Here is a 26,083-nt window from a genome sequence, read left to right as displayed (position 1 = left end):
TTTTGTCTTGCGCTCAACTGGACAAACTCAAGAATGCCAAATTTCACACGATCAGAACAATTTGATTTATAGAAGGAAAGGATGCGATTGGTAAGCAAGTCATCTCTGATTGATTGTACTTTCTGATTGGGGAATGCAACGCGGAGCTATAAGCTCCCCAAGCTCTGGAGTTCAGATCTGTTTGTTAAACTTGCCACAGACAAAGACAAAAAAGACATGAGGCTTGACTATATTCCTTATGTTTGCAGACAGTGGGTCTCTGGTGTGTGACGATGCGTCAAACCGTAAATGATCCTTCATTCTGAAGGATCTTAAAGTCTTAACTGTAACTTGAACCTGAGTGTTATGTTTTTCCACACTTTTTATGAGCTGTTTGAGAAATGAAACACAATCAATGCATTTTAAAATAAAACTGTTCAAGATGCTAGAATGAAATTATGAAATGCAAAAGTTAGACCCTTCATTCATTATTTTCCTCCACAAGACTAAAACTAAAATATGTCTAGAAATTAGGAACAAAGACCCTTGCCCCCTCCCTATCACTGTAATCTCCCCCACCAATTCTCCTCCATAGTGATATGCTGATTGATGGGAGCTGAAGCATCATAGATCGCACCCTATAGTGCAATCTCTTCTCATTCTGTGTCCTCGAGTATTTCTAATTTTAATTGCGTCATCACTGACAGCTGGACCTTCTGATACACTTGTTAGTTCTCTCTCTCCACCTTGCTGCTTTTCTTCCTTCCATTTAAGTTGAGACCAAGAATTTTGGCCATCAACCCTAATATTGCCTTATGTGACTCCTTGTCATAGAGTCTTAGAGATGTACAGCACAGAAACAGACCCTTTGGTCCAACCCGTCCATGCCAACCAGATATCCCAACCCAATCTAGTCCCTCCTGCCAGCACCCGGCTCATGTCCCTCCAAACCTTCCTATTCATATAAAATGATGTTTCTTTGGATGTTTTATTGCATTAAGTGTGCTATTTAAATTAAATATAATAACCTAAAAGCAGCGATGAGTTCAAGCCTGCAATTCAAATAATTTCAGAAGAAAGAACAACTCCAATGACAAATAGGACCCTACTATGTGCTGCCTTTGGTGTTGGATTGTGTACTTGAGTTTAACTCCTGGCTCTGCTGTTTCAGCCGTGTTTGTTAAAATTATCACAGACAGAATTAAACTCTGCTGTGTCAGAAGCAGGTCTTTCCATGAACTTCCCTTTGTCATTCTGCAGAGTGGGTAAATGCTCTGTAATTATCAACCTTCCTTTCACTGAGCACTTTCTATTCAAATAGTTTCATTTTAATTTCTCCTGCACACTACAATGACCTGTCATGATTCCAGTTATTGGATACCTTCCTTTCCTCATGTAACTAATAACTCAGACCTGAAGTTACATCTAATGTCTTGCTGATCCACCTTTACCACCAGTACTGCTCCTTTCCCTCCTCCTCCATTTTATTGTCACTTTCAAATGTTTTAAGGCCTACTGTTTTGAAATGTCATCTGATCTAGCTAAGGCCACTTGTATTTCATTGCAACTAGATCCTAAATGCCTTTTTTCCAATGTTAGGTAGAGCTTCTCTGGTGAGTAACTCACGTCTTTACTCACCAGAGTCTCTCCAGCACAATGGGAGAGTGCTGGAGTGCTCTTGATTTGCCTTGATGGGGCATATCCAACCACCCTTGAGGGCCTCCACATTAGCTAAACCCAAAGCAGCTTTCTTGACTGGCACCTTATCTGCAGGCTAATCTTGGCTACAATCGTGACAGTGTTATTTATAGGACGCACCCTGGAAACTCAACAAGGCTTCCTAGGAAGCAGCTTCCAAGCTTACGATATTTTTTGATTCTTTCACGAGATGTGGATGTCTGTAGCAAGTTGACCGTCCATCACTTCCCTTGAACCAAGTGGCTTGGTTGGCCATTTTGAGGACAGCTAAGAGTTTATTGTGAATGTGGAGTCACATGTAGGCTAGGCCAGGTAAGGATGGTAGATCTCCTTCCCTGAAATATGTCAGGGAGCCAGATTGGTTTTTTACAATAATCGATGATCGTTTCACAGCCATTGTTACTGAGGCCAGCTTTCAATTCCAGGTTTTTTTTTATTAATCGAATTTCAACCACTGTTGAGTGGGGACTTGAACTCATGTTGACCCAGAGCGTTAGCTCCGGCCTCGGGATTGCCAGTCTGGTGAAATTACTGTCTGCCCCTGCCCTGTCTAAAGCACAGCTGGTAACGGCCTGGTGGCATCACTGTCTCCATGTTCCTCTCCAGGTTGCACAACATTCTGACTTGGATACATGTCATCGGACCCAAATCCTGTGACTTGCAGAACTGTTTGGAGCACTGTTGCCTGTTTTTCTTATTTCCTCATCTTTGGCCTCCTCCTGTAAAATGAGAAAAATAACAGGAATTGGATTTGGCCACATGACGCTTTGAGCACCCTTTACCTTGCGACATTATCATGGCAGATCTTCTACTTCAACTCCATCTTTTCATCCTACCCTTATTCTAAATTCCACGAGTGCCCAAATTTCTGTTGATCCCTCCCTTGACTATATATGGCACTCGACAACTGGGATCCTGGGGTACAGAATTGCCTCCCTTTGAATTCAATCCTCATCATGGCCGATCCATTATCCTTAGACTGTGTCCGTGTTCTCAGCATCTGCCCTGTCAAACTCTTAAGAATTTTGTATCTTTCATTTCGTTCACCTCTCGTTCTTATTAAGTTGAAGGATAATAGGCCTCGTCCACTCAATTCTTCCACATGACAAACCCATTATTCTAAGCACCAGTGTAATGAACCTCTAATGAACCTACTCTCTCTAGGGTAGGTATAGCTTTGGCTGAAATGTACAAGATAGCACAGTCCTCTTACCCCCCTCACTGGCTGGTTACACACCATATGTCCCGTGGGAAACAGTGGCTGCCTTGCAGTCATTTAACAGCCACTTGGCTAATAATAGACTGGAGGCAGAATTTACCTCCCACATTGGCAGGAACTCCTGCCTCGGGGTATGCGGCCAGTCTAGAGGCTGACGGCTCTCCATCTGCTGGTAGCTCCACTGAGAGAGTTGCCACCTCAGGTATCACACCAGTGACCTCTAATGGTTTGGAACTTTGAGGGGGTCGGTGGTGGGGGCTGGAGCTTGAGAGTCTATGGGGATGGGGGAAGGTAACCCAGTAGTAGTGGGGTTTGTGTGTTTGGGTGGAGGAGGTCACAAAATGGATCCACTTAAGAGGGACCTGTCTGTGCCCACTGTACCCTGGCCTGCTTGAGGAAACCAAGCGTGCACCTCTCTCCCCACCAATTAGAGATATCTTTAATTAACCTCATCTGATATGTTATGACAAATCTTTGGTAAGATGGGACTCAAAGAGATGAGGAAGAATTTCTTTACTCCTTTGAGATTTGGCCACATGACGCTTTGAGCACCCTTTACCTTGCGACATTATCATGGCAGATCTTCTACTTCAACTCCATCTTTTCATCCTACCCTTATTCTAAATTCCACGAGTGCCCAAATTTCTGTTGATCCCTCCCTTGACTATATATGGCACTCGACAACTGGGATCCTGGGGTACAGAATTGCCTCCCTTTGAATTCAATCCTCATCATGGCCGATGAGAACCTGTGGAATTCTCTACCACAGGAAGCTGTTGGGGCCAGTCCGTTAGATATATTCAAGAGAGAGCTGGATGTGCTCCTTGCGGCGAAAGAGATCAAGGGGTGTGGGGAGAGGGTGGGAATGGGACACTGAGATTGCATGATCAGCCATGATCATTTTGAATAAAGAGGTGGCACTGTGGCTCAGTGGTTAGCACTCCTGCCTCACTATGCCAGGGACCCAGGTTCAATTCCAGCTTCAAGCAACTGTCTGTGTGGAGTTTGCACATTCTCCCCATGTCTGTGTGGGTTTTGTCCTCTCACAGTCGAAAGTTGTGCAGGTTAGGGTGAATTGGCCATGCTAAGTTGCCCATCATGATGTGAAGTCTAGGTGGATTAGCCATGGGAAATGCAGGAATGGGATGGGCCTGGACATGATGCTCTTTGGAGGATCAGTGTGAGCTTGATGGGCTGAATAGCATGCTTCCACACTGTAGGGATTCTGTGAATCATGGTGCAGGCTTGAAAGGCCTACTCCTGCATCTACATTTTTAAACCTTGGTCTGTGATACCACACTGCACTGTCATTGCTCCACCACCATTAGTTGCTGCTTGAAGGTGGGTTGAGGCCTACAATGGACATTAATTTGGGACTCAGTTGGTTCACACTGGCAGACAGGCCGTCAACTGGTATCCCCCGTGAGGTGGGGGAAGAGTGGGCAGTAAGGGGCAGGCGGGCTACCCGTTGGATCTGTCATTGCCAGTCCCTTAAACCTGCCAGACAGTGGGGGTGGGGTGGGGGAACATTGAATCCAGCCCATGGTGAACAAACCTGCATACAGCACTCTGAGGGGTGATCTGTAACCCTACTGCTGGCAATCATTCCGCTGCTGCTACCTGCAGATTCAGTTTCTCATAAGCTTTACTTTTCTGTTTTCCCGTAATCTTTATTTCAAATAGTCTTTTTTTCCCAGTAATGCTCTGGTACTTGGAAAAAAAACCCTATCTCGTCAAAGAGATATACTGTTTGATACAGCCTACATATGTAGCATCTCACTGGGACTGCAAGTCACATACCATGTTACTCATTTGCATGACAGGCAGAGTGCCTTTTTGGCTTGACAGCAGCATTGTGTTATTAGCGAATATTACACTTGTTTCTGTTATACAGTAGAAAAATGAAACAGCTAACTTCAACTGTTCCTCATACCTCTGAGATCCCCAGGGTGATATGAAGCAGACTGGGAAGACTTTAGTGTCAGTAGCTCTGACCGTAGGCCCGTTCATGAGTTTACATAATATACAGTGAGAAATAATCTAATCCTGCTCGCCATTAGCCCTCAGGATGGCTCTGATGCAAGCTTGAAACTTAAATAACTGGCCTATGTATACAAATACATCACGCCCTGTTCATTGCAAATAGACTAGTCATGCATACGCACTGCATCTGCTCCAACTCAACAAAATAGGTGACAGTCATTTGCTGGTTCATTTCTAAGGACTGATCAGATTCATCTTGCCTGATTTAAAAGTTAAACAATGCTTGGCAGTTCACTACCAGTTATCATCAGCTTGTGTATTCTCCATGGCATTACCTCTACCAATCAGGGTCCACTTACCAACCAATAAGTACTCTCCTCTGATACAGTAAAGCTGTTGGTTTCCCTTTTAGATTGGTTATCTTGTGAATTGTCATGTTGAGTGCAAGAAGAAAAGCTTTAAAATGTGTATTATTGCTCAGTCTCTATTTCTTTCACGGTTCAATGAACTCTAACCTTGGGCGTTCAGTATGTGAATTTGCTTGGTTTGTACCTGTGGTACCTTTAGCTTAATTGATCTAACAAGCCACTATGTCAATCAACACATAAAGAGATGTTCTTATACATTTCGCAACTAGATGGGACTTGAACCTGGGTATCGCGACTCAGAGGTAGGAACACTACCAGTGTACCACAAAAGCCCTCACCCCTCAGTTGTATTAGTCAAGGACAGCTGGAGATGGGTAATAAGCGGTAGCTGTCCTATTGATACTCATGTGAAGAACTAGAAAATATTATCATGTAGCCTGGTACCAGAGAGCAACTAGTTCCCAATCCAACACAGAAAAGAAGCAATTGAGAAAATTGATAATAAAGAAGGAGAAAAACACAAAAAATGTAGAGAAAGTTTAGAATTATATCACAGCCTTTACTGCTTAACGCCTAAGTCCATTTCACTTGAGGTTTACTGTCTTCTTTCTCACTCAACATTGAATTAACATAGTTCTGAGGAAGGGTCACTCCATCTGAAACATTAATTCTGATTTCTCTCCACAGATACTGCCAGACCTGCTGAGCTCGGCAATTCTGTTTTTGTTACTGAATTAAAATAGTTGCTGATAAAAATGCCCTTTTCCCTGCCTGCAATTTAACTGTGTCTTACTGGTGATCTATCATTATTGGTGGCCATTTTGTTGGGTCTGAACATCTGAAGGCCCCATTGTTCTCAGGGATGAGCATCTAAGCTGTTAATGAGTTGGTCATTCATGAAATTTCTAACTATTGCCTTTTTCCATTCTTCCACAGAACTCCGCGAGGAACTTCCAGGATTTTGATTGTCAGGTGAGACAACTCCATGTCCTCTGAAAGTCTCCAGCAAAATGCGAGAGTTTTGGTCCCCTTATTTGAGGAAAAATGTAGTGGCATTGGAGGCAGTTCAGAGGAGGTTCATGGGGTCGATCCTAGAGATAAGGGGTTTGTCTTTGCAGGAGAGATTGAACAGTTTAGGCCTGTACTGTCTGGAATTTAGAAGAATGAAGAGAGATCAAATCGAGGTATTCAAGATGATAAAAGGTGTGGATAAAATAGATGTGGAACGGATGCTTCCTCTTGTGGGGTATTCTGGAAGAAGAGGTCATAGTCTTAGGATAAAGGGCAGCAAATTTAAAACAGGGTTGGGGGGAGGAGAGCGAGCTGTGAGGTGATGTCAGCAGGGTAGGCCCAGCTGCAAAATTTAGCACCTGAGGATCATCACCTTCAATGTTAGTTGGGTCTGGTGAGGAGATGATGCTTCAGAACCTGTACGTAGATGGACCTCCCTTTAAGCTATATCATTTTATTTTATCTTATTCTTAAACCATGGAAATTGCACCAGATTATGGCGACAAATGAAAGTTTTTCACTGCATTTTGCCATATTTCGCTGTAAAACACATGTGACAATAACTCAATCATTCATTTTAAAAGAATACTTCATTGCGTGTTTAATGGCTTATTTTGTAACATGAGGGATGCAGGATCAATTCTGTAAATGGGAAGAGAGAGCTGCCTGGGTTAGCTGTGTGCATCCACGTTCAGTCACTAATCTCAAAGCTGGAGGGTTAATGCATTGTGACAGAACACCCAGGTGGTGCCACCGTAATATTCTGCAGATTTTCGAGTAATCCTGGAATGAGTGTTTTTAACACCACAATGAACAGCTGGTGTTATAGTTCCATGAAGTGCAGTCACCATCACACAGCTTGCACTAGCTGATGAGAGAAGAGTTGTTTTTTTTTTCTTGTTTGGGAGAATAAAAATGACTTCACAAATTTGTACAATTTGTCAGATTGTGCACTGAGTGCAACGAGTATCAGCAGCAGGTTGAGGGTTTGGTTCGGTCAGATTTCTTCCCTGGCTCCCACCTCCCCCACAGCACGGAAACTGCAAAACAGAAGGAAAGAGAAAACACTAAACTTATCACGTCGTCACACTCAGTGTGGAGTTGCACTGACTTTTAGGCAGAGTTCTGAGAATTACCCTGATCCATCCTTATCCATGCACAGCAAGACTTGAACAGCATTTTCAGGCTTGAGCTTATAAGTAGGGAGTAATTTTTAACCTTTACAAGTGTCAGGCAAAGACCATCTCTAACAAGAGAGAATTGATGGTCTCCTTCAGATTGAACATCATCGCTGAATTTTGTAACATCGACATGCTATTGAAGAAGAACTGAATTGGATCAACCATGGATAATTTCCTAATCAATCTATTCGGAGTACACACCCCAGGTGCTGGTGGGACTTGAACCTGGGCCTCCTGGTTCGGACGTAGGGATGCTGCACTGAGCTACAAGACCCCCCACCCCCAACAGATTTTAGATTAGATTAGATTCCCTACGGTGTGGAAACAGGCCCTTCGGCCCAACCAGTCAGACCCCCCTAGACCAGCCATTATAAATACAGGTCAGGAATCATTCATCTGAAAACCTTGGGACTAATTCTTAACTCGGAAAAAGGATATTTTTGGTTTCAGAATACACTTATCCTATTGGTCTGTTGGTGTTCATTTGGGCCATTTGGGTCTGTTTGAGCCAGGCAGAGTTTTTTTCCCCCCCAAAGGGCCTGAACCAGTGGATGTACAGGTCCATTCTGGTCTATTCAGTTTGTAAGGACTTTCAATTTTTGGTCCATTTAATTTTTGGACTTGGGAATACCTGATCTGTACTGTGCTGCAGGAGCAGGCCAGAGGCTGGGAATGTTGTGATGAGTAACTCACCTCCTAACTCCCCAAAGCCTGTCCTCAAGGGATATGTCAGGAGTATGATGGAATACCCCCCACTTTCCTGGATGGGTGCACATCTTACAACACTCAAGAGGCTTGACACCATCCAGGACAAAGCAGCCCGCTTGATTGGCACCACATCCACAAACAATAACTCTCTCCACCACCAATGGTCAGTAGCAGCAGTGTGTACCATCTACAAGATGATAGTCAGGAAGTTCTTTACACAGAGAGTGGTCAGTGCATGGAATGCCCTGCCAGCAGTGGTAGTAGAGTCAGATAAACCTGGGACATTTAAGTGACTCTTGGATCGGCACATGGATGATAGTAAAATGTAGGATGTGTAGGTTAGTTTGATCTTAGAGTAGGATAAAATGTCAGCACAAGATTGAGGGCCGGAGGTCCTGTACTCTGCTGTACTGTTCTATGTTCTGTGTGTTGTGTTAGTCACTGCAGGATTGGTAGCCTCTTACCTGACATTATGGCTGCAGTATTAATATGCCAGGACCCTTCAATTTCTGGTCAGTGGTAACCACAAGATATTCATTGTAGAAATTCAGCAGTGGTAATGCCATTGAACACTAAGGGGTGATGGTTAGATTCTCTGTTGTTGGTGAGGGTCATTGCTTGCCATTTGTGTGCCACTCTCAGCCCAGGCTTGTATGTTATCCAGATTCTGTAGCATTCAGTACCTGAGGAGTCATGAACGATGGTGAACATTGTGCAATCATCAGTGAACACCTCCATTTCTGACTTTATAATGGAGAGAAATTCACTGATGAAAGAGCTGAAGATGGTTGGGCCTCAGACGTAACTCCTGCAGAGACCTCCTGCAGCTTGAGATGATTAACCAGAAACAGCCACCTTCAACGTCCCTTGTTCCAAGTATGACTCCAACCAGCGGAGAATTTTTCCTCTGATTTCCATGGACTGTAGTTTTACTAGAGCTAACTGATGCCAAACTTGGTCAAACGCTGCCTTGATGTCTAGTACTGAAGCAGTGAGGCTGGAAGAACACAGCAACCCAGGCCGCATCAGGAGATGGAGAAGTCAACATTTCGGGTGTAACCCTTCTTCAGGATGTGAAGAGCAGTCATGTCTGGCGTTTAGTCTTTTGGTCCTAGTTTGGACCTAGGCTTGTAAGGTGGTCAGTGAGCAGGTTAGAGAAACATAGGAACAGGAGTAGACCATTCGGCCCCTTGAGCCTGTTCCACCTTTCAATGAGATCATGGCTGATCTGTGGCCTAATTCCATTTACCTACCTTTAGTCCATATTCCTTAATATCTTTGCTTCACAAAATATTACATATCTCAGATTTAAAATTAACAACTGACCCAGCATCCACTCCCATTTGTGGAAGAGAGTTCCAAACCTCTGCCACCCTTTGGTTGTTCCTTTGCCAGTGTTTCTTGGTCACCCTTCCATCTCTTTGCTGATGATTGAGAGTAGGATCATAATCAGCTGTGTTGGATATGTCCTGCTTTTTGTGTACAGACATACCTGGGCAATTCTCCGCATTGTTGGGTAAATGCCAGTGTTATAGCTATCCAGGAACAACTTGGCCAGGGGTGTAACACATTCTAGAGCACAAGTCTTCCATACTATCGCTGAAATCTATTAATAGTAAATTTTGAACACCTTTTGACATTAAAACATTACTGCAATGTACTATCTTAAATTATAGAGTCATAGAAATGTACAGCATGGAAACAGACCCTTCGGTCCAACCTGTCCATGCTAACCAGATATCCCAACCTAATCTAGTCCCACCTGCCAGCACCTGGCCCATATCCCTCTAAACCCTTCCTATTCATATACCCATCCAAATGAGTTTTAAATGTTACAATTGTACCACCACTTCCTCTGGCAGCTCATTCCATATATGTACCAACCTCTGCGTGAAAACGTTGCCCCTTAGGTAATTGATCCTTGTTTAAACTATCTGCTAAACTTAACCAAAGCTGAGAAGTAGAAGTCTGATAAAGCCCCCTAGATTTATTATTTGGTCATACGTAGTTGCTCTGTGGTTGTCAGGGCTCAGTTGGCAGTGATCCGCAGTCCTGATGCAAAGCTGTGAAAAGTGTTTTATTTTAAAGGGAGATGGCAAATACTTTTTTTGGCATCAGTGTAGAACTATATGATTTGATTGTGTAATTTTGGACACAACGGATGCTAGGATAATGTAAGATACAGGAGCCTGGTGTGTGAATCTATTAACCTATAATATAAAGCAGCAATATATATTGCACTTTGCTAATGTTCATTATAATTCACCGAGCATACACTCTTTACAGTTGAATTTATGAGTCTCCCATTTCTTAAGTAGATCTGGCATTAAACTGTGAATTTCTCCAATCTCAGAAATTCTGCAGCATTGCAGAGCCCAGTGCCTCTGCTGTTGTCAGAGGGAGAGAGTAGGAAAGAAATGTAGTTTACAGAGCTATAATAACCTCTTAATTCCTCACAACATTTTCATCAAGTGTTCAGCTGCACTGTAAATGGGACCAAGTGGAGGCTTTAAAATATGTCCTTTAGTAATTCACCATGACATAATGGACGTATTGGGATTGTGATTAAAAAGCTGTTTCAACTATAAGTACATTTTTATTGTGTTTGAATTACTTCACTGTTTTCTTTTAAAAAAAACAACACATTTTGTTGAAGCTTTTCATCTTGCACTCATTGGGATAATTTGCAAGAATATCAGTGCAAGGGAAAACAGCATTTATATTGTACGAGAGGAGAGTGCTGATCATTTGACAAGTGGCTTCTGGTTGGTCGAAGCATTGCCATGGTGAATGCACCAGTTAATGCGGATTTGCTTTGTTTTGATTTAACTGGACTGTCAATGTTGGCAAGGTGCTGCCATCTTTCAGATAAGGCAAAAAGATGGCCCTTCACTATTTTGAATGAAGAGAGAGACTTGCATTTACAGCACAACTGAAGGCACTTCACAACTGAAATAACATGGTAGCTCAGTGGTCAGCACTGCTGCATCGTACTGCCAGGGACCCAGGTTCGATTCCAGTCTCAGGTGACTCTCTATGTGGAGTGTGCATATTCTCCCTGCATCTGTGTCGGTTTTCTCCAGGTGCTCTGCTTACCTCCTACTGTCCAAAAATGTACAGATTAACTGGATTGGCCATGGTAAATTACTCCATAGTATCCAGGGATGTGCAGGCTAGTTGGATTATCTGTGGGAAATACAGGGTTACAGAGATAGGGTAGGGAGCTGGGTCTGAGTGGGATGCCCTTTAGAAGGGCAATGTGGATTCGATGGGATGAATGGCCTGCTTCCACACTGTTGGGCTTCTATAACTCCACAGAGGACTTCAGCTGAAGCAGCACTTTACCTCCAGTTCTCACAATCTAGTCTACTGCATTCGATTCTCGCAATGTGGCCTTCTCTACATTGTCGAAAAGTGTGGTGCTGGAAAAGCAGAGCAGGTCAGGCAGTATCTGAAGAGCAGGAGAATTGATGTTTCGGGAATAAGCCCTTCATCAGGAATAACAAAGCATAGCCTGGGTGACTGCTTCACAGAACATGTACATTCTGTTCCCAAAAAAAAGACTTTGAGCTTCCAATTCCCTGCACATTCTCCCTGTGTCTGCGTGGGTTTCCTCTGAGTGCTCCGGTTTCCTCCCACAGTCCAAAAATATGCAGGTTAGATGAATTGGCCATGCTAAATTGCCCGTAGTGTTAGGGGCAGGGGTAAATGAAGGGGAACGGGTCTGGGTCGGTTGCGCTTCGGCGGGTCGGTGTGGACTTGTTGGGCCGAAGGGCCTGTTTCCACACTGTAAGTAATCTAAAAAATCTAAACCTTAACATCCCACCCTGTTACCTCAGCAACATCTCTGTCTCAAGCTTGCTGCAATGCTCCAGTGAAGCACAGCGCAGACAGGAAGAACAACGCCTTATTTTCCTCTTGGGGAACCCGCAGCCCTCTGGACTCAGTATTGACTTGAAATAATTTTAGTGTCCTAGCCCCTACCTGAGACACACAAGGCCTTGCTATCACATAGTCTGCCATTATACACGACCTATTGTTAGCCACTAACAGTCTCCATTAACAGCTGTTCACCCTCCTAGCAGATCGTTATCCACTTCTTTGTCTGTCCAACTGTTCTTCTCCCTCTTTGGGCTCTATCCCCACCTATCGCTTACTCCTTACCCCTCCCCCTACCCTATCTTCTGCACATAAACTGATATTTTTCCTAGCTACCATCAGTTCTGAAGAAGGGTCACTGGACTCGAAACATTAACTCTGATTTCTCTTGGCGGATGCTGTCAGACATGCTGAACTTTTCCAGCAACTTCTGTTTTTATTTCTGATTTACAGCATCCGCAGTTCTTTCATTTTTTGTGTGAAAAGAAGGGGTTGCCCTCTTAAGACAGATAAAGAGACATTTCCTCTTTCAGAAGGTTGTTAGCTTTTGGGGTCCTCTTCCCCAGATATTGAATGTGTACATGCCTGAGTCAGACAGATTTCTTATTGATGAGAGTTATGGGGCTAATGGAATGGCCAGGAATTTAGAGTTAAAGCCACAATCAGATTAGTCATGATTTTATTGAATGGTGGAGTAGGCTCGGGGGAACTGAATTGCCTACTCCTGCTCGTATTTTGATGTTTTGATCTGATTAGCTGATTGTTTATCTTGTTTGCTACTTAAATGGACTGTGGAAGACTCTGTGTGTGTGTGTGTGTGTTTGTGTTTATGTGTGTGTTTGTGTTTATGTGTGTGTGTGTTTATGTGAGTGTGTTTGTGTGTTTATGTGTGTGTCTGTGTTTGTGTGTGTGTGTTTATGTGTGTGTGTGTTTATGTGTGTGTGTGTTTGTGTTTGTGTGTGTTTGTGTTTGTGTGTGTGTGTTTATGTGTGTGTTTGTGTGTGTGTGTTTATGTGTGTTTGTGTTTGTGTGTGTGTGTGTTTATGTGTGTGTGTGTGTGTCTGTTTTTCTCTCTCTCTTTACATGTGTCATTTTGTCCAGCAGTCCAGATCATACCTGAAATATTAAGTTTTAGATCTATTTTACAAGCCCTCCTTTTCCATAGTTAGTTATTTATGAACCAAATGAATAACAGGAAACTACAGTCACATATAAAAATGATTGGGCAATGTTTTCTGTTTTCTTGGCCTTTCTAAAGTAATCAAAGGATTGACTGAGATGACAAAGGTTGTTTATATCCTTCAGTCACATTCTGAGCACTAACGTCATGTGGCAGCAACAAGAGGGTGTTTGGACCATGACCGAAGCCATGGGGTTGAATGAGGGGGGGACTGGATGATGATCAGCCAAGAGCTCAATGGCTAAGACCAATGTCTAATGTCATGGGTTCAAATCACTCTCCAGGATCTCAGCACAAACATCAAGGCTGAAATTGGAATGAGGTGCTGCCAGAGTGCTGCACTGCTGGAAATACCAGAAATTCAACGAGAAATTAAATGAGAAATCAAGTGGATTCCCCTGCGCTAATTTGAAGCAGGTCAGAAGCCTTGCCCAGTATTGAACCTTCAGTCACAACAGATTTCTTGGTTGTTATCACATTGCTGTTTATAGCATCTTTTTTTCAATTCATTCATGGGATGAGGACGTCGCTGGCTGGGCCAGCATTTATTGCCCAATAAAAGACTTATCCAAATGTCTTTTAAACATTGGAACTGTTCTTGCATTCACCATTTCCTCTGGAGGTTCATTCCACACACAAATCACTCTCTGGGTAAAAAGAAAATTGTTCCTCATGTCTTTTTAAAATCTTTCTACTCTCACCTTAAAAATATGCCAGTGCCAATGTTTAAAACCCTCCACCCTAGGGAAAAGACACCTGCCATTTAGCTTATCTATGTCCCTCCATGATTTTATAAACCTCCATAAGATCACCCCTCAACCTCCTCCATTCCAGTGAGAAAAGTCTCAGCCTCTCCCCTTTACCCAAACCCTTCATACCGTTGGTTCTTCTGATGGTTAGACACAGTCTTTGCCTGGAAGCAAGGCACAGGTGAAAAATACTATTAACCCAGCACAGTGATTGGAACAGGCCCCTGCTGGGGCCAGCCCTTCACAAACGGGAGTCGAGATTAAAGTGGTGCTGGAAAAGCACAGCAGGTCAGGCAGCATCCGAGGAGCAGGAAAATTGACGTTTCAGGCAAAAGCCTTTCATCAGGATTAAAGGCCCTAATTCCTGATGAAGGGCTTTTGCCCGAAACATCGATTTTCCAGCTCCTCGGATGCTGACTGACCTGCTGTGCTTTTCCAGCACCACCCTAATTTTGACTCTAATCTCCAGCATCTGCAGTACCCACCTCTGCCTTCACAAACGGGAGGCTGCCTGTGAGATTGTTGTGTTTGGGAGCAGAGTTGGTAAACGATAAGAGCCAGTTGGGGAGCTCTAGTGCAAGGATGCATTGCATTGTGTGTTGCACACTTGGAATGTGCTCTGATTTTGTGTTCTTGAGGAAGTTAGAGTTGCGGGAGTCAAGTGTGCTACACCTTCTGTAGAGAACAAGACCCCTTTTAGATTGTTAGACAGCTACTTCCCCGCTGTTCTTAGATTTCTGAACGGAGCTCTCAAATTTAAAATGTTAACATTGATCTCGTTCTTTGTGCACCTTCTCTGCAGGCATAACATTGTCTACCTCACTCTGTCCTATGACCCTAGTGCACTTTGTATGGTATGATCTGCCTGTACTGCATGCAGAACAAAACTTTTCACTGTGCCTAGGTACATGTGTCAATAATAAATTAATTCAAATCCAATCCTTAAAAGATGGTAGAAGCAGAGTCTTGGGATATTTTGAAGACAGAGATGGATTGACTCTTGATGAGCAAGATGTTGAACATTTACTGCTGTGGGAGGGAATGTGGAGTAATTAGATTCGGCCATGATCTTATTGAATGACAGAGCAGGCTCAAGAGGCCAAATAGCCTTCTCCTAACTAATATATCAATTTGCTGATATTCCTATTGCAGCAATGGGAATGCTGTACCTCAGGGATGCGTTATTAAACAAGGACCCCATCTGACCACTTTGCAGTGTAAAGGCTAGGCTTCAGAGATGGTTTAGTGAATGTTTTTCATCTAACATCACTGAAGCAGATGATCTCGACACCATCACATTAGCTGACATGATTCCTACATTAAAATAGTGACTAAACTTCAAAATTGGTCTTAAACACTCTTGGGGCATCCTGAGATTATAAAAGCAACTAAATAAATTCACGTCATGGCAGCCTTTGTGGGGCAATGGTAGTATCCCTACCAGAAGGCCTGGGTTCAAGTTGCACCTGCTCCAGAGACGTGTCATAACAACTCCAAACATGTTGGTTAAAAATCTATACATGCCAGCCTTTCTTGTTAAGATCAAAACTTTAATCATCCATCCTAGCATCCTTACTTTTTGCTCAAAGTCAGGTTTTGTTTCAGTACACTCCTATAGCATTTTACTACATTAAAGATGCTGTAATAATTAGTTAAGAAAACAAGAATTCAAAGCAGTTCCAAAGTGCTTTGAACAAATATTCACTTTGTCATTCAGAATTTGAATGTTGCTGTAAAGAGCTGAAGCTTTTTGTTACTTGTCAGGGCGAAGACAGACATTCCTAATTTCACACAATCACAACAATTCAAACTACAAGGCCCTGATTGGTTGGCAAATTGAATGTGGTAGAGACATTGCCATGGAAAAAGCAACTGGGAACTATCGGTTCCCGAAGTTCCTGGGTAATTCAGAAGAGGTGGAAGGCTTGAACATATTCCTTTTGTTTGCAAAGCCTGCACGTGAATCGTAGTCACTTCAAGCAAGTGTAAATATAAAGCTTTGGCTTTAAGTCTTCTTTGTAGCAAAACCATGAGCAGATCTACAAAAGCCTGAAGACTTGCCACAAATCTGGTGTTAATCTGCTCTGTCACCACCTTCCACATTCCCCACTTGAAAGGGCTGATCTGGTTGCTCTTAGTGACTTCTGTGCACTTTCTAGCATTCTATTATAGAGCAGCAACAGCAAAGACAACAGGTCATCATACTTTAGGAAGGACACCAAGTCCTTGGAGAGGCTGCAAAGAAGATTCTATGTTATTGTTTTAAAATGAACTCAAATTCTCAACCTGCCTTGTTGAAATTTGTTTACAGGCCCAATTGGAAAAGTTCTTTAAAATAATGAGGGGCATAGATAAGGTAAATAGCAAATGTCTTTTCCCTAACATAGGGGAGTTTTAAACTAGGGTGCATAATTTTAAGGGTAAGAGGAGAAAGATTTAAAAGGGACCTGAGGGGCAACAAGGTGGTTTGTGTGTGAAGTGAACTGGCAGAGGAAGTGGTAGATTCAGGTACAGTTACAACATATAAAAGACATTTAGACAGGCACATGAGTAGGAAATGTTCAGAGGAGTCTGGCCAAATGCAAGCAAGTGGGACTAAGTTTAGTTTGGGAAATTTGGTCAGCACGGATGAATTGGGCCGAAGGGTCTGTTTCCGTGCAGTATGAAGCTATGACTGTTTATTGGAATGATACCAGCAATGTGGATCTTCAGTTGCATAAAGGACTGGAAATACTGGGGTTATATTTCTTTGGAACAGGGAAAATTAACAACAGATTAACAGAAACTGGCAGGAGGGTCAGTGATCAGATGTGGCAGTTTTAAGGTACATTGTAAAAAATGTAAAAAAAATTTATTTTAGAAGTGCCAAGATGTTGGGTTTGGGATTGCACCGTCATAAAGACTGGTTGAAGCAGATTTTATGAGGCCTCACAAAAGAAAATTGGACGTATAGTTGGAAAGGAAGGCTGCGCAGGCTAATGGAGAGAGAAAGGGAGTGGGACAGATTTGGTAGCTCAGTCAAAGTGTTGGCGCAGGCCCTGATGTACCAGATGACCTCCTCCTTTTTATTGTTTGCTGCTGCCGTTTGAAAGGGATTGCAGATCAGATTCAGAATTTCAGGAAAGTAAATAAAGACTAAGTGGAATGTTGTGATCTCTTCTACCTTCAGGAACACGACGTTGAAACTGCGCACGGTGTACTGCATGTGACCATGCGAGGTACTCCAAAGGGGAACAGACCTGTCATCTTGACGTATCACGACATAGGCCTCAACCGTAAGTCTTTGCCTTTTTAATTTTTCCTCTTCTCAATCAGGGGCAACAGGATGAGCAGACCATTTGCAGATTGTTCAGTAATTTGAAGAGCAGACCATGAGCTGAAACTCTGTGCTGTTTAGTTCCTTTTGCCCAGAATGTCATAGCTGAGCATTCTCTTCACCCCTTTAACAAGACAAGAGGAAGCCAGATATTCAAGGAGGTAAAAACAATGACTGCAGATGCTGGAAACCAGATTCGGGATTAGTGGTGCTGGAAGAGCACAGCAGTTCAGGCAGCATCCAAGTAGCTTCGAAATCGACGTTTCGGGCAAAGGGCTTTTGCCCGAAATGTCGATTTCGAAGCTACTTGGATGTTGCCTGAACTACTGTGCTCTTCCAGCACCACTAATCCAGAAGCCAGATATTCACCCTAGGGAAGGTGTTAGCTGTGGCTCCGTTGGTAACACTGTTGCCTGATCCTTAAGGTTGTGAGTTCAAATCCCACTGCAGACACTTGAGCACAGAAACCGAGCCAGATGCTCCTACTGCTATACCAATGGAGCACTGTAGTATTAAAATGTTAAAGCAAGGTCTGGGATGTCTCCCTGTGTTCAGGCTGAACAAACTGACATCAGTTCAAAAGGGAATTCTCCGAATACTTACTCTTCAACCAATATCAACTATGTCCAGTTCTATGTCTATATCCAGGATATTATTTAAACTAGAGAGGGTTCAGCAGAGATTTACCCGGATGTTAGTGGGGGAGTGGAGGGATTGAGTTCTAAGAAGAGGCTGAATGGCCTGGGAATTTTCTTCCTGGAGTGTCGGAGGTTGAGGAGTGAGCTTACAGAGGTTTATAAAATCATGAGGGGCATGGACAGGGTGTCTTTTCCTTATGGTGGGGAATTTCAAGACTTAGGGCATATTTATAAGTTGAGAGGAGAAAGATTTAAAAAAGATGTGGGGGCAATTTTTTTTTTACATTGAGGGTGGTTCGTGTGTGAGAATGAACTTTCAGGGAAAAAGGAGTGGTGGATGTGCGTACATTTACACTGTTTAAAAGACATTTAAGTACGTACCATGAATCAAAAATGTTTGGTAGGATATGGGCAAGAGTAGGCAGGTGGGACTGGTTTAGTTTGGGATTATGTTCGGCATGGTTGGACCAAAGGGTCTGTTTCCATGCTGTATGACTCTATCGCAAAAGCATTATAGCCCGGTACTGAAACATTACAGTTGTTGCACCTAAAATACCTTGCTCACTGTATGTTTCCTACATGACAACAATGTCTGCCCTTAAAAAGAAACTTTTTGGCAATAAAGGGCCTTCTGGGATTGTGTAAGGGACTTTAAAATTTACACAAAGTTGAAGGATGTTACTGACTGCATTGTTTTACAGGACTAACTGGGCCAAATGACCCACCTTTTGTGAAGTATGATTCTATATGTCTTTTTTGTTGGGGGATAGATGTTGATATTGCTGGCATGTGGCATTTTGATATACTGGATTAGTGGTGCTGGAAGAGCACAGCAGTTCAGGCAGCATCCAACGAGCAGTGAAATCGACGTTTCGGGCAAAAGCCCTTCATCAGGAATAAAGGCAGTGAGCCTGAAGTGTGGAGAGATAAGCTAGAGGAGGGTGGGGGTGGGGAGAGAGTAGCATAGAGTACAATGGGTGAGTGGGGGAGGAGATGAAGGTGATAGGTCAAGGAGGAGAGGGTGGAGTGGATAGGTGGAAAAGGAGCTAGGCAGGTCGGAAAAGTCCAGACAAGTCAAGGAGACAGTGCTGAGCTGGAAGTTTGAAATTAGGATGAGGTGGGGGAAAGGGAAATGAGGAAGCTGTTGAAGTCTACATTGATGCCCTGGGGTTGAAGTGTTCTGAGGCGGAAGATGAGGCGTTCTTCCTCCAGGGGTCTGGTGGTGAGGGAGCGGCGGTGAAGGAGGCCCAGAACCTCCATGTCCTCGGCAGAGTGGGAGGGGGAGTTGAAATGTTGGGCCATGGGGCGGTTTGGTTGATTGGTGCGGGTGTCTCGGAGATGTTCCCTAAAGCGCTCTGACAGGAGGCGCCTAGTCTCCCCAATGTAGAGGACACCACATCGGGAGCAACGGATACAATAAATGATATTAGTGGATGTGCAGGTAAACCTTTGAAGGATGTGGAAGGCTCCTTTGGTGCCTTGGATAGAGGTGAGGGAGGAGGTGTGGGCGCAGGTTTTACAGTTCCTGCGGTGGCAGGGGAAAGTGCCAGGATGGGAGGGTGGGTCGTAGGGGGGTGTGGACCTGACCAGGTAGTCGCGGAGGGAACGGTCTTTGCGGAAGGCGGAAAGGGGTGGGGAGGGAAATATATCCCTGGTAGTGGGGTCTGTTTGGAGGTGGCGGAAATGTCAGCGGATGATTTGGTTTATGCGAAGGTTTGTAGGGTGGAAGGTGAGCACCAGGGGCGTTCTGTCCTTGTTACGATTGGAGGGGTGGGGTCTGAGGGCGGAGGTGCGGGATGTGGACGAGATGTGTTGGAGGGCATCTTTAACCACGTGGGAAGGGAAATTGCGGTCTCTAAAGAAGGAGGCCATCTGGTGTGTTCTATGGTGGAACTGGTCCTCCTGGGAGCAGATACGGCGGAGGCGGAGAAATTGGGAATACGGGATGGCATTTTTGCAAGAGATAGGGTGGGAGGAGGTGTAATCCAGGTAGTTGTGGGAGTCGGTAGGTTTGTAAAAAATGTCAGTGTCAAGTCAGTCATCACTAATGGAGATGGAGAGGTCCAGGAAGGGGAGGGAGGTGTCAGAGATGGTCCAGGTAAATTTAAGGTCAGGGTGGAATGTGTTGGTGAAGTTGATAAATTGCTCAACCTCCTCACGGGAGCACGAGGTGGCACCAATGCAGTCATCAATGTAGCGGAGGAAGAGGTGGGGAGTGGTGCCGGTGTAATTACGGAAGATCAACTGCTCTACATAGCCAACAAAGAGACAGGCATAGCTGGGGCCCATACGTGTGCCCATGGCTACGCCTTTGGTCTGGAGGAAATGGGAGGATTCAAAGGTGAAATTGTTAAGGGTGAGGACCAGTTCGGCCAAACGAATGAGAGTGTTGGTGGAAGGGTACTGTTGGGGACGTCTGGAGAGGAAAAAATGGAGGGCTTGGAGGCCCTGGTCATGGCGGATGGAGGTGTAGAGGGATTGGATATCCATGGTGAAGATGAGGCGTTGGGGGTCAGGGAAACGGAAGTCTTGGAGGAGGTGGAGGGCGTGGGTGGTGTCTCGAACGTATGTGGGGAGTTTCTGGACTGGGGGGATAGGACAGTGTCGAGGTAGGTAGAGATGAGTTCAGTGGGGCAGGAGCATGCTGAGACAATGGGTCGGCCAGGGTGGTCAGGCTTGTGGATCTTGGGAAGGAGGTAGAACCGGGCAGTGCGGGGTTCTCGGACTATGAGGTTGGAAACTGTGGGTGGGAGATCTCCTGAGGTGATGAGATTCTGTATGGTCTGGGAGATGATGGTTTGGTGATGGGGTGTGGGGTCATGGTCGAGAGGGCAGTAGGAAGAGGTGTCCTCGAGTTGGCGTTTGGCTTCAGCGGTGTAGAGGTCAGTGCGCCAGACCACCACTGCGCCCCCTTTATCCGCTGGCTTGATGGTGAGTTTTGGATTAGAGCAGAGGGATTGGAGGGCTGCGCGTTGTGAGGGTGAGAGGTTGGAGTGGGGGAGGGGGGTCGACAGGTTGAGGCGGTTAATGTCCCAGCGGCAGTTGGAAATGAAGAGGTCGAGGGCAGGTAATTGGCCAGCGCGGGGTGTCCAGGTGGATGCAGTGTGTTGGACGTGGGCGAAAGTCCTGATTGTGAAAATAAGCTCGGAGGCGGCGGCGACGGAAGAATTGTTCGATGTCACGGCGTGTATTAAATTCATTGATGCGTGGACGGAGGGGGATGAAGGTGAGTCCTTTGCTGAGGACTGATCGTTCGTCCTCAGTGAGCGTGGCATTTTGAGCCATTTAACAGCATTGCTTCATACCTCCCAATACAGTGTTTAAAGGAAAAGTGACATTTTTAGTTGCAGTATTCAGGGGCAATACTCAGAATCTGTGGTGACCCTTATGCAGTGGGTTTCGGAGGGATCGGAGCAACGGATTGTGGCAGTAATTGGTTCTGTCAGGTAGAGACTAGATTAGATTAGATTCCCTACAGGGTGGAAACAGGCCCTTCGGCCCAACCAGTCCACACTGACCCTCTGAAGAGTAACCCACTAATTAATGAACCTAACATTATGGACAATTTAGCATGGCCAATTTACCCGACCTGCACATCTTTGGACTGTGGGAGGAAAACCTCACTGAGAGTTCATTCAAGTTTCCCAACAGGAGTCTGCAACATCCCCAAGTCTGTCAGGCTTTCATTGCAACTTGGACTTCAAATCAAGGCTCCCCATGATTCACACCATTTGATTAGATTAGATTAGTTTCCCCAATAGTGTGGAAACAGGCCCTTCGGCCCAACAAGTCCACACCGACCCTCCGAAGAGTAACCCACCCAGACCCATTTCCCTCTGACTAATGCACCTAACATTTTGGGCAATTTAGCATAGCCAATTCACCTGGCCTGCACATCTTTGGGTTGTGGGAAGAAACCGGAGCACCCGGAGGAAACTCACGCAGACACGGGGAGAATGTGCAAACTCCACACAGACAGTTCCCCGAGGCTGTAATTGACCCTGGGACTGTGAAGCAACAGTGCTAGCCATTGAGTCACCATGCCTCCCTAATTAAATCAGCTAGTTGTGTTGGACTTTAACACAGCAGCAGCAGCATTCAACACTGAACTTGAACACACTGCAGCAGAACAGGCAACCCGCACAAATGGCAGCAGAGGGATTCGAACCCACGCCTCCTTCGAGACTGGAGCCTTAATCCAGCGCCTTAGACCGCTCGGCCAAACTATCAACCAAAGTGGGAAGTAGAGTGGGAACATTGTGGGAAATACGGCTGCAGACCAGTTTAGAGAGAGACAAGTGCACAGCTCTGCAAGCTGACCACTCACCTATCCTGTGGCAGGAAATGGCAGAGGGAAATGAAATTGGTCAGGGCTGAGGAATTGTAATGTTCTCGTATTAGTCAATACAATCTTGTGGTGAGCCGTTGTGGAATAGATTATGGAATAATCCAGGACTGGCAGGTTTGAGGTAATAGGAGAGAAATGGACTTTATTTCGCTGGAGTGCAGGAGGTTGAGGATGACCTTTATAGAGGTTTACAAAATCATGAGGGGTGTTGATAGGATGAAGAGCCATGGTCTTTTTTCCAGGGGCAGGGGAGTTCAAAACTTGAGTGCACATCTGAGAGGAAAAAGTTATAAAAAGTACCTGAGGGGTATCTTTTTCACACAGAGAATCATTTGTATGTGGAATGAGCTGCCACAGGAAGTGATAGATGCAGGTATAGTTACAATATTTAAAAGACATTTGGATAGGTACATGAACAGAAAAGGTTTAGATAGATATGACCAAAGCAGACAAGTGGGGTGAGTTTAATCTGGAAAATTTGATTGGCATGGAAGCATTGGACTGAAGAGTTTGTTCCTGTGCTGTATGACTGTATCACTCTGTGTTTGTAGATCAATGTGAGGGTGGCTTGGAAACTCAATGAGGTCAGGAAAAAAATGATTCAAAACTGTACTGACAGGGTGATACAACATCCTCACAGGCAGGTGCAGGATGTACTGACTAGGTTGAAGATTAACTCGCGAAGGAGGAACGAGTGGAAAGTTATGTCAGTGGGTTTAAATGAAATCATGCTGGGTGGAGGCTTGTGTGGAACATAAACACTGTCATCAACCAGTTGGACAAACGGCCACTTTCTATAAAGTCCATGAGAGAGAGAAAAAAAATTCTTGGAGAAAGTTTTCATTCCCTTGTTTCTCCCACTGTGTCCCCCACCTCTACTAAATCTTTGCTGTTTTTCCACAGACAAATCTTGCTTCAACACGTTGTTTAACTATGAAGACATGCAGGAAATCACGCACCACTTTGCCGTGTGCCACGTGGATGCCCCTGGACACCAAGAAGCAGCTCCCCCATTCCCAACAGGGTGAGAGTTTTTTGTATGTTAGCACTTGATTTGTTACGTAGCAAAGTTAACCTTGGAGGAGTATTCTGGACCAATTTGTTGGGTGCTTGAGCTCCTATTCTGCAATTTAATGACTGGTCTGTACCTGAACTTCAGCTTGGTTTTCAACGTGTAATACTCTTAGCCAGCAAATATCCCTTCCTTTTGAGAGTTTTTTGCCTCTCGGCTCTGACAGCCTCCTGTTAGGCCATTGCCAAAGCCCTTGTAGCTGGTATTTGGAAAATATGTTTCCTCTCTAAATTTCCTCTTTAGCTCCATCATCTGCCTCATCCTTCTGCCCAAGAGAGACATCTCCCTGCTTATAAAGGAGCATCAACCTGACCCTATTGAATGCGATAAGTTCTACGTTTTCTTTGTTCACTTGTAAGATGTTGATTGGCCAATACTTCCTGCCTGTCTCCAGGTTTTTTTTTCAAACATTCATGGGATGAGGCCTTCACTGGCTGGGCTAGCATTTATTGCCCATCTGAAATTACCCAGAGGGCAGTTAAGAGTCAGCCACATTGCTGTGGGTCTGGAGTCACATGTAGGCCAGACCAGGTAAGGATGGCAGTTTCCTTCATTGGTGAACCAGATGAGTTTTTCCAACAATTGACAATGGATTCATGGTCATCATTAGATTCTTAATTCCAGATTTTTGTTGAATTCAAATTCCACTGGGCCCTGTCAGCACATGGGCTGCTTTCATTGCAGCCAACTTAATGGTCCTCATTTGCAGCTTTTCTTTTCCCAGGCTCAACATGATCTTGTCTGTCCAACTGCTGTTCCCTCTCTCGGGGGTCCATCTGTCTCCATCTATCATTTATGTTTTCCAAACCCACAATCACTTCCATCTAAAAGTACAAGGGCAGCAGATACATGGGAACACCACTGTCTGCAAGTTCCCCTCCAAGCTACTCACCATCCTGACTTGGAAATACATCACCGTTCCTCCACTGTCACTGGGTCAAAATCCTGTCGCTCAGGGCATTGTGGGTCAACCCACAGCATGCGGACAGCAATCTGCAATAGCAGGATTTGAACGCAGGTCCCCAGAACATTCCCTGTGTCTCTGGATTAATGGTCCAGCGACAATGCCACTAGGCCATGGCCTCCCCTTTAAAGTTGCCCTTGAGAAGGCGGTGGTGAGCTGTCCTCTTGAACCATTGCTGTCCATTTGCTGTGGGAAGTGATTGTGGGTTTGGAAAGAGTGAATGATAGGTGGAGACAGATGGACCCCAGAGAGAGGGAACAGCAGTTAGGCAGACAAGATCATGTTGAGCCTGGGAAAAGAAAAGCTGCAAATGGGGACCATTAGGTTGGCTATAGTGGAAGCAGCCCATGCGCTGACAGGGCCTGGGGTGTGGGAGTTGGGGTAAGGACATGGGGAAGGCACTCAGGCCCTGAAATTATTGAACTTGATGTTGAATTCCTGAAGGAAGCACAGTTCAGAAGTTGACATGTCGCTGCCTTTGGGATTGTCACACGAACCTGCGGATCTTGGAAAGCTGGTGCCGGAGTTAGCAGGATGTTGGGCTGCAGCAAATCACTGCACGGAAAGGACAATAGTGGAACATTCCTGACGTAGTGTTTTCTATCTTGTTGATTTTGCAGGTACCAGTACCCAACCATGGATGAGCTGGCTGAGATGCTGCCCACAGTTTTAACCCATTTGAAGTGAGTTGACTGCAGAAACAGGCTGACAGTGTTCTCTGGCTTCCCCTCCTCCACCCCTTCATTTGCCTGCCGCACCCCCCAAGCGCCTTAAACAACAGCATGACCTTACTCTTCATTTGCCTCAGGTGTGTATAACGATCTGTTTTCTGATTTTGTTTTTGCAGTATACAGAACGTGATTGGAATTGGAGTTGGGGCCGGTGCTTACATCCTGACCAAATTTGCGGTGAGTTCAATGAATGAATTAATCATGTGCAGGCACAGCTTCCTGACTGCCACCTGTTCTCCACACCTTTATGTGCGTGTTCAGCATTAAAACGTGCTTGTGTGAGGGGGATCCATTATAGAAGCAGGTTGGCTGTAATTAGGGAACTCCAAGCTCTGGGCAGTAGCTGGTATTTTGAGTGGGCTGCTGCACCACCTCAACCCCATTGCCATGTTATACCAAAACAAAACTTGCATGCACCAACTCTCTGCTTATAATTTGCTATTTTTAATCTTTCTTTCAGTTTTGTGTATTCTTTATCAACTTTGATTTAGAGGATGGACTTGCATTAACATTCTCTACTGGTAAGCTATTTCATCAGCAATCAGACATACAGGGAAATTTAGCATGGCCAGTCCACCGAATCTGCACATCTTTGTGATTGTGGGAGGAAACCAGTGCACCCGGAAGAAACCCGCGCAGACATAGGGAGAACATGCAAACTCCACACAGAATGTCACCCAAGGGTGGAATTGAACCCAGGTTCCTGGCACTACAAGGCAACAGTGCTAACCACTGCGCCAGCATGCTACCCTGGGAAGTTTACAGGGTTACAAAATCTGAATGCTTAAATAAATTATTTCCAGGATAAGACTGGCCAGAGTTAATTGCAAGAATCATTGGCATTTGGGTCAGCAGCAAGGATTTGATAGACTGATGCAGAGGTGGGGAAATTCTCAGCAATAACAAGAGAAACACCCAGTTTTTAAAAAAAAGTCTCTTTCTGGATTTCCACCACTTCTCCTCCTTTAAGGCTGTCCTCAAAACTTACTTCTCACACCTGTCCTGATGTGACTTGTGTCAGCTGTAGCTCAATTTGTGGTCTCTGAATCATAAAGTGTT

General features: G+C 44.7%; 1 protein-coding gene across 3 annotated transcripts in view; it reads left to right on the top strand.

Annotated features, from left to right (window-relative positions):
• LOC140462881 (protein NDRG3-like) overlaps nt 1-26,083 on the top strand; it is a 131,121-nt gene that overhangs the window by 51,854 nt on the left and 53,184 nt on the right. For all 3 annotated transcript variants that reach the window (XM_072556301.1, XM_072556299.1, XM_072556302.1), the window contains 5 exons: nt 6,184-6,219; nt 17,125-17,230; nt 23,161-23,281; nt 24,914-24,976; nt 25,141-25,201. In XM_072556301.1, coding sequence (XP_072412402.1) covers nt 6,184-6,219; nt 17,125-17,230; nt 23,161-23,281; nt 24,914-24,976; nt 25,141-25,201 — 387 coding nt within the window. The remainder of the gene's footprint in view (nt 1-6,183; nt 6,220-17,124; nt 17,231-23,160; nt 23,282-24,913; nt 24,977-25,140; nt 25,202-26,083) is intronic.

The sequence above is a fragment of the Chiloscyllium punctatum genome, chromosome 37 (genome assembly GCF_047496795.1).
Source record: "Chiloscyllium punctatum isolate Juve2018m chromosome 37, sChiPun1.3, whole genome shotgun sequence".
Lineage (NCBI taxonomy): Eukaryota > Metazoa > Chordata > Chondrichthyes > Orectolobiformes > Hemiscylliidae > Chiloscyllium > Chiloscyllium punctatum.
The sequence above is the reverse complement of the archived record's forward strand: the minus strand, read 5'-3'. Positions and strand labels throughout refer to the sequence as shown.